Consider the following 20,127-nt stretch of genomic DNA (forward strand, 5'->3'; position numbering starts at 1 on the left):
TGCCAGGCCTACGCGTACTTGTTTGACAATTGACTCTTTTTATTTTATTATTTGTTTTTCTATTTGATAATATATATTATTTATCTATTTTTAATTTTACTTATTATAGTTATTAATTTTTTATTAAATATATTTTGACCACCCGAAGTAGGTTTTGTTTTGTTTTTCTTTTTTTTTTGTTTTTTTTTAATTCTTAATGGAAGAAGGCAATTTGAATATTATGAAAACTTCATCCTTTTTTGGCTTCTTCCTTTGTGTACACACACACACACACATGTATGAATCATGATGAATAACAGGTTTTACAATTTTCAGCTAACTAGAGCAAAATTGCATCGTTTAATCATCTATATATTTAATAAATACATAATTCATTATTTGGCACCAAACCGTTGGTAGTTGAGTTAATGTATAGATGTTTATTTGGATATGTGATCAATATATTGTTATTTTTGTCAAGTATTTTTGTTTTTGCTTTGAAAAATAATTTGATTATCCTAACATGCCAGATAGCCTTGCATGGCCCTACAGCATCATGAGAAGCACGTTAATAGAAACAGCACCGCATAAAGGGAAAAAATAAAAGAAACAGAGCAAACATGATTAGGCAAAAATAAAGAAAACGAATAAAGCAAATGCAAAGCAGAAATAACTTAAACACCATGGCCCCCATGCCACATCTAGAAATTTGTTCAGCTTCAGTACTCCACTTTATATATAAGAATTACAGGCATCTCAAAGTCTATCGAGTTTCATATCAGGAAATGGGGAAAATAGGCACTAAATTGCCTAATTTCTGTCTAAACAGGATTAGGCCACACGTTAGGGTTCGGTCGCCAACGATACAGTCCAAGCCAGATGTTTCAGATGTCGCTAAAAAAAGTAGTGATGGAAAATTTGAGGATTCTAGGAATGTTGGAGAAGAATCGAAAGTGAAAGCAGCTGCTGGTGGTGGTGGTGATGAAAACCCTAAAAAAGCTGCGTTGGTAATTGCTAGGAAAATCATGATTGTGGTTGATTCCAGCCTTGAAGCCAAAGGAGCTATCCAATGGGCTCTCTCTCACACTGTGCAGAGCCAGGATAAAATTGTGCTGCTTCATGTCACCAAATCTGCAAACTCAAAAAAAGGTTGGACATTTTATTTTGTCGGTTTTCATAGGGAATTAATGTTTTTTACGGACAAGTGTGACTATTTCGAAGAGTTGATAACAGTTCTTTTTTATGTAACTCTACTTTAATTTTCTGAGTGAAGTTATAGAAAACTGAATATATGACTTAGGACCGATTTGAGATTGATTTTGCGAGAAACACTTATTTTGAAAGAATTTTGATTTATGACTTATTTTGTTACAGCTGCAGGTGAGGAGACCAGCAAGGAGATAGCTCCATCTCCAAGAGCTTATGCACTTGTCCACTCTTTGAGGAACATGTGTCAGTTGAAGAGGCCAGAGGTAGAAATTGAGGTTGCAGTGGTGGTGGAAGGGAATAAGGAGAAGGGTCCAAAAATACTGGAAGAGGCAAAGAAACAAGAAGTGGGATTGCTTGTACTGGGGCAGAAAAAGAGGTCTACTACATGGCGTCTTCTGGTGATGTGGACCGGCAACCGGGTCAGCGGCGGCCGCGGCGGTGTGGTGGAGTACTGTATACAAAATGCCAGTTGCATGGCAGTTGCTGTGAGAAGGAAAAGCAGGAAGGTTGGAGGGTATTTGATTACTACAAAGCGCCAGAAAGATTTCTGGCTATTGGCCTAATTAAGTAATTAAGAGTGCAAGACAAGAGCATATATATATGATAGTCTAATCTCGCTGCATGAAAATTATGATTGTTTCTGCATCTGTTTGTAAATAAAAGGGTGGTTGTGAATGTAAAGAGTGCGACTGTAATTATTCAGGTCAATGGTCTATTATTTCTTTGGAGAGACAATGGGGTCCCTCCCTTGACTCCTTTTATTGAGTGTCTTATCTCCAATGTATGTAAAGACGAATGAGAATCCTCTCCGGATCCTTTTTGTGAGAATTTTGGAAATTCTTAAATCATATCCGTTCATCGTATATCGAACGGATATGATTGGAAGATCTCTAGGATCCTCACAAAGAGGATCCGGAGAAGATCCTCATTCGTAAGGCCTGGCTAACCTCACACCAAAGCATCTTTGGGACAGATTCCCTTACTCAGGACGTGGTTCGGGACATGTTATATATAGATGAGGTAAAAGCCATATTAAAATGAACATGGATATTGGAGGTGAAATTTCTCATTTTGCGTTAGCAATATTTATCAGAAATTTTGACAGAGTTAATGGAAAGAATGGTTGCCCTTCTGTAGGAGAAAGTTTTGGGTGCGGCACCCGGAATTTCTCCTTGTTCAGATAAAGCCTAACAGACGGTCATGCTTAGAAAATGGAAAGGACATAAATTAAAGAAGCTAACTGCTAGGCCCTAGATCTTTTCTTTGAAGAGAAGCCACTCATTTCAGTCCCATGGCCTGAAATATATGCAGCAGGTCCGTTCTAAGACAAGGGGCCCTTCATCTGCTGCGCCTTCCCAAAGCTTTGTCAGGGTTTAGGAAGGATTTCTATATCACGTAGTTTAGATATATAAATCCTAAAAATGGAATTCAACCATCAATCGATAGAATTCAACTATCGATCCACATATTATGGGATTTATAAAATATGATCAAAAAAACCAGTCACCTATATCATGTAGTTTTTAGTAATACACAATCATCATGTGACTGCCACTAATCACTACTTAGAAGCTCTAAGTTTATTCTCACAAACAACAATTGTTTATGAAAAAAATTATTGTTACAATTTACAAAGGCACATTGCTTTTAGTTACAAGGGCACAATTACTCGGATCATGAACCTCAACACTTACTAATCACAAAATAATAATTAATAAGTGAGTTGAAGATCAATTTAATTTAAAAATGTACATATTTTTTGACCTCAGTATTATAATTTAGTATCATAAATTTGTTTAAAAATTTAGGGCCTACAATGATCAATTTGTAGTAACAATGACATATTGATTATATATCTAATATAATAACGACATAATGACAACAATAGTATAATGACGATATGACAAAAACTAATCATTTCTACAATTAAATCCCAAAAAACTGATTATTCCAAGTAATTATCCAAAAATTTGTAGTCTTCGACTCTAACAAGCAACCCACACCCGACTCAGATCCGATTTGTTCCCAACCCGGCCTGTCACTCTTCTAAGTCCCATCTTCCTTTCCAACAAACAAAACTTCCCGCAAAATCCTAAGCCCCGCCTTCTTCCTCGAATGCTTAAACCCTAAACCACCGGCATCACCTCCCTGCTCACACCAGTCTCCAATGGCGAAACACAAGGAGAAGCACCACCAGAAGTCCGTTTCGAAACCCAACCCCTTCGAGACCAAATCACCAAAACCCGGCAGAGCTGACGCCAATCACAACCATGAGACTGCGGCGACGGCGAAGAAGAAAAAGAATAAGTTAGGCCCGAACGCTGTCGCCATGAAGCACCAGGCCCCCCTAAAACCCAACCCGTTCGAGACCATTGGTCCCGTAGGGAATTCGACATTCTCGGCAAAAAGCGCAAAGGCGAAGAGCGCCGAGTTGGCCTCTCCCGCTCTCGCGCCATTGAAAAGGTACTGAATTGCGTCACTCCCTTTCTGAATTTACTTCAAATTTTGTAATTTTATTGATTTATTTATGTTTTGGTGGCTCAGAGGAAGAACACGCTGCTGAAGGAGTACGAGCAGAGCAATAAAGCTTCGGTCTTTGTCGATAAGCGAATTGGGGAGCATCATGACGAGCTCAATGAGTTCGATAAGGCCATTCGGGTGCGCAGCGTGAGCATCAAGTAAGCTCATTTTCTGAATTTCTACCCATTGTTTGGGGTCAGCTTTGTTTTCTGTTTGGTTACCATGAAAATATAGGGAAATAGTAAACAGTTGTAGTTTGTCGCACAAAGCTTACCTCATTAAAATGTACATATCTAACACATGATATCTAAATTTCCTTTCTTTTTGTCAAGCTTTCTACGCAACTATAAACTCTATTTCAGAACTATATTCAGTTTAATTTATGGAATCATGGGTAATTTATTATTATTAATGTGTTTTGTTTCTCATTTTATTTTCTTTTTTTCTCTTCATTTTCATGAATAGTTAAAGACGAACAAGAAAAGCAAATATAACTTATCAGATGGAGAAGAAGATGACTTTGAATTTCAAAGTCTTGGTGCATTATCTGAAAGGGATGATTTTGAGGATGATGTGCTGCCTGATGATGACGACAATGGCACAGAAACCACTAAAACTAAGAGTATGTGTAGAGATACTTCTATCTGTGTTGTTTGTTTATCCAGTAGGGTTTCAGTTTTCATTTGTGCAAGTTAGATTTTGAATGCATCATTCAGGGTTCAGTTACCACTTATTATTTGAAATTTGGTTATTGACATGTCCATGGTTTTTAACTGTAATGTTTGGATAGAAGTTCATGTGGTTGATGGTTGAGTTGGACAATTCTGGCTTCTACTTAGTATCATTTTCTGGACTAGGCTTTATCACAAGTATCCGAAGGAACTCTTGCTCATATGGAGTAAAGGAAAGTAAAAACCCTCAAAACGATAGCAGATCTTTGATGCTAACCAAAGTTTTTTTAGTGATTTTATGTTGTTGTTGGAAACACGTGCATCTCCCCATGATTTGGTGATTGATTGTTAGGACTGTTCTAATAGCAGTAATGGTGCCTACTTTGTTCTCTGCAGAAGGGTTAGCCATGACAGATCAAATGGATGGTGATCTAATGGAAGGAGAGGAAAATGCGAGCCCTTCTGCTATCTGAATTTTGTTCTGTGATATTCAAATTCAAGATTGTTTTAGATATGCCCATCAGTAATATAAGTGTTTGTTAGATTTTAGGTATTGTACTTGTATTAGGATTTTAATTGACATTTCTTGATTGCTTCACTGCTTGCCTCATTATATGACATTTAATAGTTAATTCCCTTTCGAATTTAGAAATTCATTGTAGTTTTAAAGGAATTCTGTTTCTTGTGTCTCCCACTATAATCTATTCTTTTATCTCACTCTGTCTCCCCCCTTATAAATGATCCTAATTGGTTTCATTGTTTTCATATTACACAGACCTAAAAGCAAGAAGGAAGTAATGAAGGAGGTTATGGTAAAAGACAAATATTATACGGTGGGTTTCTAATCATTTATAGCATTATTCTAATCCTTTATGGCATTAACTTGTTTGGTGATAATGGTTACATGCATTCCTTGATACTTGTTTTTCTTTATTTATGATTTCCTTTGTTTTTCCTTTGATCCATTCTAGGCTGAAACAGCAAAAGATAAGGAAGAACTAGAAGATTTTAGGCAAGAATTGGACAAATCCTTTACATCCATAGTGCCCTCTAAACTGTTACAAATTACTGAACCAGACAAGAATATTCCAAATGAGCATTCGAAGAAGGATGAGCTTTCTGAACAGGTATTTTCATGAAAGTCCTTTATTGGTTTCTAACTTCTTACGGTTCTGTATTTTTTTCTTTAGTATACGAGTTTTTTTTTATTCCTTATTATTTACAATTTCACAGGAAAAATCTCGTCTTATTTCAAAACTTTTGGCAACTTAGTCATGGTAAGCCGTGCTCAACCCTCTGACAGGACAAAGACACCTGAAGAGATAGCACAAGAGGAGAGAGAGCAGCTTGAGCATTTGGAGGTATCTTATTTTGTTACAATTTATGAGTGTTTTTGCATTTACGCATGTCATGTGCATGCTAATTTGATGTGCCAATGCACCTGTCTTTGCTTTATGTTGAGATTTTTATTGTTGCTAATAAGTTCAATGTGCTGGTGCCAATATATGTCCAAATTAAAAAGCACTGGTATATACATGATTGTAGTTCCTTCCTCATAATCAAGGAATAGTGCAAATTTTGAAGTTATTTGCAATATTAGCAGTCCATATTAGTAAATAGTGGTAGAATGTTGGCAAGTGCAGTTTATATGCGTTTGGCAACTAGATATATCCTTTGTTTGTTATAAATATATATATGGTAACTGGTGTCATCTCTAATACAATTTGTTTAATTTGATTCTGGTGTGGTGCAAGTGGCATGATGTTTTGAGGATGTAACAAGAAAATGCATTATATTCAACTTTTTGAATGTCAGGCTTTCCATTTCCTTTTGGGCATGCTTAATGGGAAGAAGTCATGAATGGGAATGATCCTGGTTACCTTCTTTGATGATTCCTTACTTGGTTAACGTGTTTTATTTATTTTTTAATTTTTAATTTTTCATATTCCTCGTGTGTTAGTATACACATGATATGTCGGGAATGATACCCATACCTTGGATGTCCATTTTTGATAAGTAAACGTGCCCTTTATTTAGTGGAACAAATAACTTTGAGAAATTGGATGTTGCATCTCATTTGTACTTTTTTAGTATGAATTGAACGCTCATTTGAGTTTGTTTCACAATTCAGGAAGAGAGACTGAAGAGGATGCTTGCCACTGATATCAATAGTGACGATGACAATGAAGATGCTGAGACATCATCTAACCATAATAAGCCAAGACCCATATCTGGAGATGATCTTGGCGACTCCTCTCTTGATGAAGAGCTGCGGATTAAAAAGGGTTGGGTTGATGAGATTCTAGAAAGAAAAGATGCTAGCGATTCTGAGAGTGAAAAAGGCGACGCTTCTGAGGATTCAGAAAGTCCTGAAGATGACAGTGAAGGATCTGATAAAGATATTAATCTGGGTGAAAATAATCTATTTATGAAGGACTGGGAACAAAGTGATGATGATAATCTTGGAACGGATTTGGATGAGGAGGAAGAAGAAGAAGATGGGTCTGAAGCACATGAAGAGGATGATGATGCTGACGAAGAAGAGGTGGAACCAATAAAGCTGAAAAAAATGAAAAAAATTGATGCTTCTGAAGCCAGTAAAAAAGAGGGCGATTCTTTAGATGCCAAGAAAATATCTCAGGACGGTAAACGATCTTCTACTCAGTCATACCTCCCATACCTAATTGAAGCTCCAAAAAGCTTTGAAGAATTAGGTGCATTGGTGGATAATCTTTCTAATGCCGACATTGTCTTGATTATCAATCGAATCCGGAAAAGCAATGCAATCAAGCTTGCAGCAGAAAACCGGAAAAAAATGCAAGTTTGAAACTGTTTGTTGCTTCTATGTTTTGGAAACGAGTATTAAAATTATTTGTCAAATGTGGAACAATTCTGTACTGTCATTTAATATTTGACTTGATCCAAGCAAAAAATCAGTGAAGATATACATCTTCGGTTTTCATTATATTTGCTAACTACCCATGAGTGTTTCTGCCATTTTCCAGGTATTTTATGGTGTACTCCTGCAGTATTTTGCCATATTAGCAAATAGAAAGCCGTTGAATATGGAGTTGTTAAATTTTCTGGTTAAGCCATTGATTGAGATGAGTATGGAGACTCCATACTTCGCTGCAATTTGTGCTCGTGAGAGAATTTTACAGGCGCGGACAGAATTTAGTGAAACTGTTAAGAACCCAGGTAATCCCTAATGGAATCTATAGTTTTTTGTTTATTTGGAAGCATAGTTACAAGCTTGCTCTTGCTAAAGTGCTGACTTCTCGTCATTGTTTTGTTTTTACAGAACAGAGTTGTTGGCCTTCTTCAAAGACATTATTTCTTCTGAGGCTTTGGTCCCTGATATTTCCATGCTCTGATTTTCGCCATGTGGTCATGACTCCAGCAACACTGTTGGTGTGTGAATATCTGGCGCGTTCTCCTATCATGTCTGGTCGTGATACTGCAGTTGGTTCTTTCTTGTGCGCCATGCTTCTCTGTGTATGTATTTGGTAGTTACATGAATTGGTCGATTTACTGTTCTGTCCAACAGTTTCAATTCCCAGTTCTTTCTTTTAAAATTAATGCATTCTGTAGATAACAAACAATCTCGGAAGTTCTGTCCTGAAGCAGTCATGTTTCTCACAACATTGTTGATGGCAGCTAAAGACAGAAAGCCAATGCCAAGTCAAAATTCTCATGTAGGACTGCCTTGTAATATATTTTTTATATATTAGGCGGCACCTTATGGTTTCATTGTCCTCGGAAGGAAATTAGTTTACAGTTATATGATGAAGTAACAATCCTCGTTTTGTTTTCCTGCAGTTTTGTCATCTTATGGAATTAAAAGCAATCAGGCCTCTTTTATGTATACATGAATCTGTAGCTCAGGTTGATTCTCTCAATTTTCTCACAATAATGGACCTGCCAGAGGACTCCTCTTTTTTCAGCTCTGACGATTTCAGGTTAGGAAATGGTTACCGTACTCAATGATACATTGTGGAAGTGCCCACACAATGCATGTTGTTTAGGGTTTATGCAGACTGGTCAGTTTTGCTGTTTATAAATGATCCTCAAAATTGGTCCAATTTGTTTTTTGCCACTACCAGATTATTGCTTTTGTAATTCTAATTTTGTATATCAATACTGTAAAGTTTGCATATGGTATTCTGTCTTTAAAAGTTGGAACTTTTAATTTTCAGGGCTAGTGTGCTGGTGACGGTGATTGAAACTCTACGTGAGTTTGTCATCATTTATGAAGGATTCAGTTATTTTCCTGAAATCTTTTTGCCAATTTCAGTATTGTTGCTTGAAGTGGCGGAACAGGATAATATGCCACAAGTATTAACAGACAAATTGAAGGATGTTGCTGAACTGATTAAGACAGAAGCAGATAAACATCACATTCTGCGGCAACCACTTCAGATGCGGAAGCAAAAGCCGGTGGCTATCAAAATGCTCAATCCGAAATTTGAGGAGAAGTAATTTATCTTTACTACCCGTCCCCAATTGTCTTAATGTTATTATGTTGGGTAGTGCTTGTACGTATTGCTGGATTCACCACTGAATGATATTTTGTTGTGCAGCTTTGTGAAGGGCAGAGACTATGATCCAGACCGGGAACGAGCCGAGCGAAGAAAGATGAAGAAACTTTTGAAGCAAGAAGCTAAAGGGGCTATTCGTGAACTGCGTAAGGATAATTCTTTCCTTTACGAGGTGAAGGCAAGGGATAAGGCGCTGATGGAAGAAGAGAAAGCTGAGAAATATGGAAAAGTACGACTTTTCCTACAAGAGCAAGAACATGCTATGAAGTCCGGGCGATTAGGAAAAGGCAAAGGCAAGAAGAGAAGGCGATGCGTTTAGTTTTTCTTGTTTCAGTTGCGTATTACCTTCTGATGACTTATGCCTTCGAGGTTAAGGTAATAAAGGCAACATTAGCAGCATTTCTGATATGTTCTTCGTTACGTTTTTTTGGGTGATAAATTACTCAAGGTTTAACAAAACAAAACAAAACAAAAGCAAAAGGCTTAATCACCATGTAATGTTAATCAACCCCAACTCCAAGTTTAACATTCAACATAGATCATAGGGGAAAATACAAGTAAACAAAACAAAACAAAAGCAAAACTCTCCACCTCTCCAACACTCCAACAACTGTGTATTCATATTTAAGGTACTCTCTCAGTTCCAACTTTCAACTTGCTACTTGCGCAGGTCCCTGAAGTAAGCAGAAGGGTCACGCTCGAAATCACCCCCGAAGATTCGGTACCCTCTTTCGGGAGCCTTCATCGTGTTCCTTTGGCCGGAACCCGATCCAAATACTCCACATAGACCGTACGCAGCGAGGGCTAAAACTGCAACAGTTCCAGCCAAACCTGCCACAGTGTTCTCATTTCCCTCCTTACTCTCATTCGCTCCCATTTTTGGATATATGTATATAAGTTGAATCTGCAACATACAGATTGTTATATAGTGTATTATTTTGATTTACTAATGAATTCAGGAATTTCAAGAGTCGAGCAAAAGATTAATACATGCACCCGGAAACGGCCAGATTAACATTGATTGCATTGCACTCTGCGTTTGCTGGTTCATTTAAACTTCACTCTTCCAATTTCCGAGTATACCGGAACTCTCTGCATGTTCATTAAGGCTTTTAATTTGAATGGCATGTTATGAGAGAATTTTGGGTGTCACTGGAATACAGATCGGCACACCACGTGTCATAATACAAGTATAAGAAAAGAAAAAAAAAAAAAAAAAACCTTCGCTTCACATATATTATGACACAGCTGTATTGGCTGTGTACCGGTAACTTGGAAAAATCTTTCCTCATCAAATGCACATGAAAAATTGGAACTTTTTATTTTAAATTTAACTCAGTTTCTCTCCAGAGCATTATTCCATTAGGAGTTGCCAAGTCCCGGATTGGATCGTTTGGTTTGGATTGTAGCAAAGAAAAGGCAGTGATAGAGAAAGTTTAGAAAATTTGACAATACTGCATGGTCATTGGCGACAATTTCTCTTTGAATTGTAGTAAGTGAAGAAGCTTGGGACAAAAGTGGCACCTTGTTCATCGGTGTTAAATAACAACAGCAACTAAAACTTTACAAATATGGACTCCTTAAAAAAAAATCAGCCAAACTGATTCTACAATTCCTGCCTTGTCTAATCAGACTATCACCTTTGTTGGCTGCCTCCGACGTATCAATCCACTGCCCTCTCAGTTTTATCCTTGTATCCAAACTCATATATTTCTCTACAATAATTACTACGATAATTGAGATGAGTAGTAAGTCTAGAAAAATATTAATTCATCCAACGACGTCAATTACACGAGTTGATAATGCAAAATTAGGTATAAACAGGATGACATGGTAGGAGAGATTTTTTAATGTACTTGGTACACTGCACCACGCGTCATATACAAGTAGATGGACACTTAAAAAAGCAAAAGCCTTCTCCTTATGTGTATTATGACACGGGTGAACTGGTTGTGTTCAAGTAACTTAGAAAAATCTCTCCTCCTTCAATGCACATCAAATGTTGCAACTTTTTATTTTAATTTTAAACTCAATTTCTCTCCAAAACATTATACAAGTTAAAAGTCATATATGAGTCTCTAGTCAAGTGCAAAGTCATAATGAATGCATTTGATGCAAGAAAAAAAAAATGCTTATGCTAGAAGTGTTTTTATTACAAATGAGTTGAAACTTTTTGTAAAAAAAATCCAAGTGCTTGTTATGCCAAATGTAGTTAGAAGTGACCTTTTAGTAATCAAAAATCACTTTTAGCTCTTAGAAATCCTAAACGGGACTGAACTCTATGTTTGTGTTTAAGGACCATCATTTTATACACCCTCTAATAATCCCTACCTATTTGTCACACATTTTTGGACTGTAGCAAAGAAACGGCAGTGATAGAGAAAGTTTAGCAAATTTGATAACATTACAATGTCATCGGTGACAATATCTATTTGGATTGTAGGAAGTATTCGGACGAGTAACAAGAAGTTTGGGACAAAACTGGCACCTTGTTCATCTGTGTTCACAATGAACAGCAACTAAAACCTTATAAATATGGACTTCTGGCGAAAACTCAGTAGGTTCATAGACATAGCCAAAGATATATTTAAGTGTAATATACAAAAATGACTACTTTGGGAAGGGTAGTGATCATTTCTGCAAGCTTTCTGTGTGTGTTCTTTGTCTTAGTTCTCATCAAGATCCTTCACAAGCTATGGTGGACTCCGCATCGCATTCAGAAGCAGATGGCTTTGCAGGGGATCAAAGGCCCTCCTTACAGACTTATTCATGGAAACACCAAGGAAATATCCGACATGATCAAGGAAGCTATGAGCAAGCCAAAAACTTTATCACACGACATATTTCCCATAGTTCAACCTAACATGCACACTTGGACTCAGATATATGGTAACTAACGATCTCGTGTTAATTATGGTATATTAGTCTTAATTTTTAGGTAAATTGTGGTCATCTTTGTCAACAGGAAAGAACTATCTTCAATGGCAAGGCTCTCAGCCTCAGTTGGTCATAACGGAACTTGAGTAGTGCAGAGAGATACTGAATTACAAAGATAGAGCTTATCCGAAAAGTGAGCCCACCGACTTTTTAAGGAAACTGTTAGGAGATGGCCTTGTGACAACAGCCGAAGGTGAAAAATGGAAAAAAGTGCGAAAGCTCGGCACCCATGCGTTCCACGGAGAGAGCTTAAAAGTAAGTTTTTACAGCTCCCGGTACTTACTCTTTTTGCAAAGACTACTGAAGCCAAATTTGTCAACAGCATCGTGGTATTGTTTTTCTAGAGTATGTTCACGGAAATGGTAGCGAGTGCGGAGACGATGCTTGAAAGATGGAAAAGTTATGAAGGAAAAGAAATTGAGGTGTTTGAAGAGTTCAGGTTATTCACATCAGAAGTGATTTCTAGAACTGCATTTGGCAGCAGCTATGTAGAAGGACAAAACATTTTTGAGATGTTGACAAAGTTAACCCTCTTATTTTTCAAAAGTTTTTACACAATCAGGCTTCCCGGCATCAGGTAACCATTTTTTTTCGTTTAACTAAATCTTGAATTGGGGAACTTGTTGATAGACCTGTAATTTCTGTCCATTCCACTTTTCCGGACAAAATAAAAGATCTCAGTGCAAATACAAAACTTGAATTGACACAAACTTCCCTAGGCAACTTGTTTCTCGAGAAGGGACATGAAACAAAGTTGATTGTTTGCAGTCAACCGTTCACAAGAAGTTTTTGGTGTTGTGCGGAAGCTTCAAATATGAAACCAAAGCTAATACGGCAAAATATTACAAGACAAATAATCCAAAAGACACAAGGATTTATACTGGTTCGGCGTAAGCCTACATCCAGTTTCGAGACGGCGAGGAAATTCCACTAATATCAAAAGGAGATTACAAATAGAGTTTTAACTCTCAAACCCAAATCCCACATACACCCAATAGCTCTCACTCAAACTAAGAAACAAATGGAGAAGAAGAAACACATATCAAAATCCTTCTCTCCCAAAAGCTACACAAGTAGCACCAACATCTTTGATTGAGTGATTACTAACAAAATGGGATTATTACAAATGGTGGGAAGGAGCAGCTCATATTCAAATGGGAGAGCCGAATGCTCTCCCTGGTTTCTCTCATCTGCCGCTCCCCCCACACCCGAAAACAATGAGCTCTTCTCCCTATATACCAAAAAGAAAAGGCTCTCTTTCTTCTCTTTCAAAACCGAATAATGAGCTCCCTTTCTTAAAGCAACTTTTTCTTTTCCTTTTAGCCAAAACTCACGGGTGGTAGACAAAAGAAAAAACAACCCATATTTTCTTCCCCAAAACAAGGAATGATGTCCACCTTTTTTCTTTTCCTTTGTTTACTAACCGAGAGTGGATGCCAAGTTGGCCATTAATTTGGCCACTATTCAACATTTGGAAGATTATTTCTGTTCTCGCATTTAGTCTTTCCGTTTAATATTGCAGCCAGTTTTTCAAAAGCAGTGATGAGATTGAAGCAGAGAAACTTGAGAAAGGAATACATGCCTCCATAACAGAGATTATTAGGAAAAGAGAAAAAAAGTCAATGAGCGAAGGACGAGACAGCTTTGGGTGTGATTTTCTTGGATTGCTTTTGAAGGCTCACCATGATGCCAATGACAACCAGAGGATTTCGGTGGATGATTTGGTTGACGAGTGCAAGACGTTTTACTTTGCAGGACAAGAAACCACTAATACTTTGCTTGCTTGGACAATCTTTCTTCTCGCGCACCATACAGATTGGCAAGAGGAAGCAAGAAAGGAGGTGATGGAACTATTCGGCAAACAAACTCCAAATCCTGATGGCATTGCCAAACTGAAAAAGGTAAGAAAGACAACAACTCGGTTAATTGCTTGTTTATATGTCAGAAATATGTTCTCAATTAAGATTCGATATCCTGATTTTATTATCTATTTTTCGGGTTCATGCAGATCAATATGATCTTCAACGAGTCTCTAAGGTTATATTCCCCTGTTGTTGGTTTTGTGAGGAAAGTTAAAAGGGAAGTTAAACTTGGAAAGCTCATTGTTCCTGCTAATTTTGAATTGTTTGTCCCAAATCTAGCACTTCACCGTGATCCTCAAATCTGGGGAGAAGACGCGCATCTTTTCAAACCGGAGAGATTCTCAGAAGGGGTTGCTAAAGCAACTAACAATAACGTTGGCGCTTTCATACCCTTTGGAATAGGACCTCGAAGTTGTTTGGGATTGAACTTTGCAAATACTGAAGTAAAGATTGTTCTGTCCATGATTCTACAACGCTACTCCTTCACACTGTCCCAAGGTTACGTGCACTTGCCCTATCCCTATGTGACGATTCACCCACAACTTGGAGTTCAGGTAATGCTACACCCACTTTGAACTGCAAAGGCCGGAATTGCTCATAAATCTTGCTCTCGGTAGTATCGAGCAGCTGGACGTTGATACCTTTGGTCCTTTGGATGTGCTTGCTACCTTGTAAACAGTGCAATTAATAAACTGATTGTAGCGCTCAATTATCATTTGAACCTTTTCAAGCTGTTCCATTTCAGTTGGCAGCATTTTAAGATAATCCGTCGAAGATCTTTCGTTTGTTTGGTTTGGTAGAGAAGCCTAAACATTTCTCATTTCGACGGTCACGCGTACGAGTTGGGCTTGTTGTGAGTTGGGTTATACGGAGGGTAGTTTTGGATTATGGTTGGGTGTACATATATTTACAGTTTATTTTAAAAAGTTGTGTTCAAATATTAAGTTGCCTGAAATTATATCTAAAAAGAAAAACCATGTTTTACTAAATGCAAGAAAGTAGACAACCACCAAGTAGGGTTAGTTGTTTGAATCTTAAAATGTTATTGCGCTCGATTTTACGCAAATCTTCCATTAGTTTTAAATACTCCATATAAGTTGAATTTGTGACATACATATTATATATGCATTATTTTGATTCACTAATGAATTCAGGAATTTCAAGAGTCGGGCAAAAGATTAATACAAGCACCGGAAACTGCCAGATTAATATTGATTGCACTGCATTGTGCGTTTGTTAATTTGTCATTCAAACTTGGCTTTTCCAATTTCCTAGTATACGGGGACTCTATGCATGCTCATTAAGGACTTGAATTTGAATGACATATTAGAGCATCTCCACCAGTTGGTGGAAGGTAAGAGCATGCAAGTTGCCTTCTTGAATAGTACTTGTCTTTGTATAACATCATCCGTTTAAAAAGGGTAAGGGTAAGTAAATTTTATTATTAGTTTTGTATGCTTTGAAAATAAAATAATTGTTTAATTCTAATAAATTATTTCACATATAAAGCAAAAACATAGCATTGCAACAAACATAATTAATTGAAAAAAAAGCAAAAAACTCCCATAATCATATAACCAACTATGAAATTGAAACAATCTAAAAAATTCTAATTTTTCATATTTTTTTTTTCAAATTTTTTGATATTATATATATATATATATATATTAGTTTTTAATGTTGGATTAATCATGGCCGTTGTTTTTCAAATTGATTTAAAATCGGAGGCACTAGATTGCGCCATGTGGCGCAACAGTAAGATTTTTAATTTTTTTTTTACCGTTGGAAATCCAACGGTCTAGACCCTCTAACGGTTGGAAATCCACCGGTCCATATTCAGCCACATCATCTAGCCATTGGAGTGGGTTGGGATTTCTGCCATAGCAGGGCCTACAGCTGCAGGTTTTGTCTATGACTCTCCCTTCTCGGTGAGTGTGTTCATGCGCTTGATTTAAAAAAAAAAAAACTTTGTGATGGAATCAACTTGCTCGAAGGCAATAAGCCAGGCTTAAGATGGCCGGGCATTTGGCTGGCAGTGGTTGGTCCACCACTTGCCTTTGGTTTATTGGACTGCTAGAGAGGTTTTTTTGGGTAGTGGCAACGTTGTTGCCTTTGCCTTTGCCCTCCACCAACTAGTGGCAATGCTCTTAGGAGATAATTTTCAGTATATCTGGAGCATGAGTTAATACACTATGCATCATAATACAAGTATATGGACACTTAAGAAAAAAACAAACTTTCGTTCCACATATATTATTACATAGCTATACTGACCGTGTTTCGGTAACTTACGAAAAATCTCTCCTTCAATGCACATGAAAAGTTGTAACTTTTTATTTTAAATTTAACTCAATTTCTCTTCAAAGCATTATACAAGGTAAAGTCATATATTACTCTATAGTCAAGTGCAAAGTCATATTAAATGAATTTGATGCGAGCAAAAAATAAAAAATAAATAAAAAATAAATGAGTTGAAACTTTTTGTAAAAAAATCTAAGTACTTTTTGTGCCTAATGTAGTTAAATGTGACATTTTAGATCATCTTCAAAGGAAACACAAAAAATGTGCCAAATAGGATAAAAGGACAACAAATTTTTTCCAAGAGTTTTATCTGACTTGGATTTGAGGCCTACCATCCCAGGTGTTTGTTTTGTCAGCATAGCCCAAAACGTCAAATCCCTTCTATTTGAATTATGGATAATGTTATAGAGATTAAATTTTCTTAATCATATGATGTGATTGTTGATAATTGAATTATTACTTAAATATTAATTAAAATGTTTAATTTTTATTGGTGATACATCATTTAATTTATAAATTTAATTTAAAATTTTAATCTCACTAGCATTATCGTTGAATTATCTAATGAAATGCCTCTCACAATACACCAACCACATGAAGTACCCAAAACAATTTACACAATTTTGTACAATTTATATAACAGTAGGACCCACAATACATAATAAAAAATAATTTAGACTCATCCTCTGAAAAAAAGAAAATTTAGCATCTAACTTCAAAGCTCTCAATTAAAATTTTACAACCTAAATTTAACATCTTAATTAGAGATGCTCGTAGTTGTTAGAGCATCTTCAAAAGAGATGTCAAAATTGCCATATAGGCATATAACAGTAAAAGGTGACATCAATTTCTCTCCAAACGAGTCTTCAGTTTCTTAGGTGGCGCTGAGTTATTTGAAGGCAAAGCCTTTTGATGTCAAATTTGACAGCAGATGTTAAATTTATTAAATGATATTTTAATAAATTAATATAATATATAATAAATGTTGTTATATTTTTGAAATATTTGATTGGTTGATTTAATCATTGGACTCTACAAAAAGATAAAATTTTTATTAAATGACATTATTATTTGACATATCAGGTGAAGCAAAATATTGTACAAAATATCAAATTGCTACATAAACTATCAATTATCATTTTGATGTTTAAAATTTGGTATTCCCTTTGAAGATGCTCTTAAAATCTTAGACGGGACCGAACTCTATGTTTATGTTTAAGGACCATTATTTTATACACCCTCTACTAAACCCTACCAATTTGTCAACACATTATTGGGAGATTATTTTAATCATACACTGTCAAATGTAATGAGTAGCTTAGGAGTTGCCACGGTCCGGATTGGATGGTTTGGTCTTGATCGTAGCATAGAAAAGGCCGTGATAGAGAAAGTTTAGCAAATTTGATAATCTTGCAATGTCATCGGTGATAATTTTTCTTTTGGATTGTAGCAAGTATTCGGACCTTGGGACAAAACTGGCATCTTGTTCATCTGTGTTAACAATGAACAGCAACTAAAACCTTATAAATATGGACTTCTGGTGAAAACTCAGTAGGTTCATAGACATAGCCAAAGATATATAATAGCAGAATATAAGAAAAATGACTACTTTGGGAAGGGTAGTGATCATTTCTGCAAGCTTTCTGTGTGTGTTCTTTGTCCTAGTTCTCATCAAGATCCTTCACAAGCTATGGTGGACTCCGCATCGCATTCAGAAGCAGATGGCTTTGCAGGGGATCAAAGGCCCTCCTTACAGACTTATTCATGGAAACACCAAGGAAATATTCGACATGATCAAGGAAGCTATGAGCAAGCCGAAAAATTTATCACACGACATATTTTCCGTCGTTCAACCTCACATGCACTCTTGGACTCGGACATATGGTAACTAACGATCTCTGATCATGTTAACTATGGTCTGTTAGTTTTAATTTTAAGGTAAATTGTGGTCATCTTTATCGACAGGAAAGAATTATCTTCAATGGCAAGGCTCTCAGCCTCAGTTGGTCATAACGGAACTTGAGTTGTGCAGAGAGATACTGAATAACAAAGATAGAGCTTATCCGAAAAGTGAGCCCACCGACTTTTTAAGGAAACTGTTAGGAGATGGCCTTTTAACAACAGCTGAAGGTGAAAAATGGAAAAAAATGCGGAAGCTCGGCACCCATGCGTTCCACGGAGAGAGCTTAAAAGTAAGTTTTTACAGCTCCCGGTACTTACTCTTCTTCCAAAGACTACTGAAGCTAAATTTGTTAATAGCATCATGGTATTGTTTTTCTAGAGTATGTTTACGGAAATGGTAGCGAGTGCGCAGACAATGCTTGAAAGGTGGAAAAGTTATGAAGGAAAAGAAATTGAGGTGTTTGAAGAGTTCAGGTTATTCACATCAGAAGTGATTTCTAGAACTGCATTTGGCAGCAGCTATATAGAAGGACAAAACATTTTTGAGATGTTGACAAAGTTAACCGTCTTATTTTTCAAAAGTTATTACACAATCAGGCTTCCCGGCATCAGGTAACCATTGTTTTGGTTTAATAAAATCTTGCATTGGGAACTTATTGATAAACCAAAAGTTCTCGGTGCATGTATAAAACTTGAATTGACCACAAACTTGCTTAGGCAACTTGTTTCTCAAGAAGGGGACATGAAACAAATTTGATTGTTTGCAGTCAACTAGTCAGAACAAGATTTGTGGAAGATTACTTCTGTACTTGCATTTAGTCTTTTGGTTTAATATTGCAGCAAGTTTTTCAAAAGCAGTGATGAGATTGAAGCAGAGAAACTTGAGAAAGGAATACATGCCTCCATAACAGAGATTTTTAAGAAAAGAGAAAAAAAGTCAATGACCAAAGGACGAGACAGCTTTGGGAGTGATTTTCTTGGATTGCTTTTGAAGGCTCACCATGATGCCAATGACAACCAGAGAATTTCAGTGGATGATATGGTTGACGAGTGCAAGTCGTTTTACTTTGCAGGACAAGAAACCACTAATACTTTGCTTGCTTGGACAATCTTTCTTCTCGCGCACCATACAGATTGGCAAGGGGAAGCAAGAAAGGAGGTCATGGACTTATTTGGCAAACAAACTCTAAATCCTGACGGCATTGCCAATCTGAAAACGGTAAGAAAGTTAGCAATTCAGTCAATTGCTTGTTTAAATGTCAGAACTATGTTCTCAATTAAGATTGGATATCCTGATCTGTTATCTATTTTTCGGGTTCATGCAGATGAGTATGATCCTCAGCGAGTCTCTAAGGTTATATTCCCCTGTTGTTGGTTTTGTGAGGGACGTTAAAAGGGAAGTTAAACTTGGAAAGCTTATTGTTCCTGCTAATTGTGAGTTGTTTGTCCCAAATCTAGCACTTCATCGTGATCCTCAGATCTGGGGAGAAGACGCACTTCTTTTCAAACCGGAGAGATTCTCAGAAGGGGTTGCTAAAGCAACTAACAATAACGTAGGTGCTTTCATACCCTTTGGAATAGGACCTCGAAGTTGTGTCGGATTGAACTTTGCAAACACTGAAGCAAAGATTGTTTTGTCCATGATTCTACAACGATACTCCTTCACACTGTCCCCAGGTTACGTGCACTTGCCTGTTCAATATGTGACGATTCACCCCAAACTTGGAGTTCAGGTAATGCTACACCCACTTTGAACTGCGAAGGCCGGAATTGCTCATAAATCTTGCACTCCGTAGTGTCGAGTAGCTGGACATTGATGCCTTTGGATGGAAGCTACCTTATGAACAGTGCAATGGATAAACTGATTGTAGCGCTCAGTTACCATTTGAACCTTTTCAAGCTGTTCCATTTCAGTTGGCAGCACTTTATAAGATAATCTGTCGAAGATCCTCCGTCTAGTTTGGTTTGTTAGAGAAGTCTAAATATTTCTCATTGCAACGGTCACACGTATAGAAAATAAATATATAATTAATGATTTTATTCATTGCACAAAGGCTTTTATTTATACAAGTATATTTTTGGTGTAAAAGTAAGAATCGTATATAGGAAATACAACCAAAATCAAATTATAATATTCATTCTTGATTCTTAGGAGATACAATTGACTTTGACAAGACTCCTCTAACATCCTCTTGCAAATGGTTGAGA

At 36.8% G+C, this 20,127-nt stretch overlaps 2 protein-coding genes and 2 pseudogenes across 2 annotated transcripts; all 4 read left to right on the plus strand.

The window, feature by feature from the left end:
• The first annotated feature begins 764 nt into the window (after positions 1-764).
• LOC137736468 (uncharacterized) lies at positions 765-1,890 on the plus strand. Its single transcript, XM_068475731.1, has 2 exons — positions 765-1,128; positions 1,354-1,890. Exons 1-2 carry the CDS (start codon positions 765-767, stop codon positions 1,749-1,751), a joined length of 762 nt encoding a protein of 253 aa, XP_068331832.1. The 3' UTR covers positions 1,752-1,890.
• Positions 1,891-3,243: 1,353 nt separating this feature from the next.
• Positions 3,244-9,887, plus strand: LOC137737828 (uncharacterized; annotated as a pseudogene).
• A 1,636-nt stretch (positions 9,888-11,523) lies between these two features.
• On the plus strand, positions 11,524-14,291 carry LOC137736486 (cytochrome P450 CYP749A22-like; annotated as a pseudogene).
• Positions 14,292-17,618: 3,327 nt separating this feature from the next.
• Positions 17,619-19,673, plus strand: LOC137736473 (cytochrome P450 CYP749A22-like). Its single transcript, XM_068475737.1, has 5 exons — positions 17,619-17,901; positions 17,983-18,209; positions 18,299-18,531; positions 18,760-19,138; positions 19,245-19,673. Exons 1-5 carry the CDS (start codon positions 17,619-17,621, stop codon positions 19,671-19,673), a joined length of 1,551 nt encoding a protein of 516 aa, XP_068331838.1.
• The last annotated feature ends 454 nt before the right edge of the window (positions 19,674-20,127 follow it).

The sequence above is a fragment of the Pyrus communis genome, chromosome 6 (assembly GCF_963583255.1).
Source record: "Pyrus communis chromosome 6, drPyrComm1.1, whole genome shotgun sequence".
NCBI classification, from domain to species: domain Eukaryota; kingdom Viridiplantae; phylum Streptophyta; class Magnoliopsida; order Rosales; family Rosaceae; genus Pyrus; species Pyrus communis.

Excerpts from the sequence above, each read along its gene's own strand:
- LOC137736468 (XM_068475731.1), top strand. The coding sequence starts at position 765 with ATGGGGAAAATAGGCACTAAATTGCCTAATTTCTGTCTAAACAGGATT. Across the intron at positions 1,129-1,353 it reads ATCTGCAAACTCAAAAAAAG|CTGCAGGTGAGGAGACCAGC; the intron begins GTTGGACATTTT and ends ATTTTGTTACAG.
- LOC137736473 (XM_068475737.1), top strand. The coding sequence starts at position 17,619 with ATGACTACTTTGGGAAGGGTAGTGATCATTTCTGCAAGCTTTCTGTGT. Across the intron at positions 17,902-17,982 it reads CTCTTGGACTCGGACATATG|GAAAGAATTATCTTCAATGG; the intron begins GTAACTAACGAT and ends CTTTATCGACAG. Across the intron at positions 18,532-18,759 it reads ATCAGGCTTCCCGGCATCAG|CAAGTTTTTCAAAAGCAGTG; the intron begins GTAACCATTGTT and ends TTAATATTGCAG.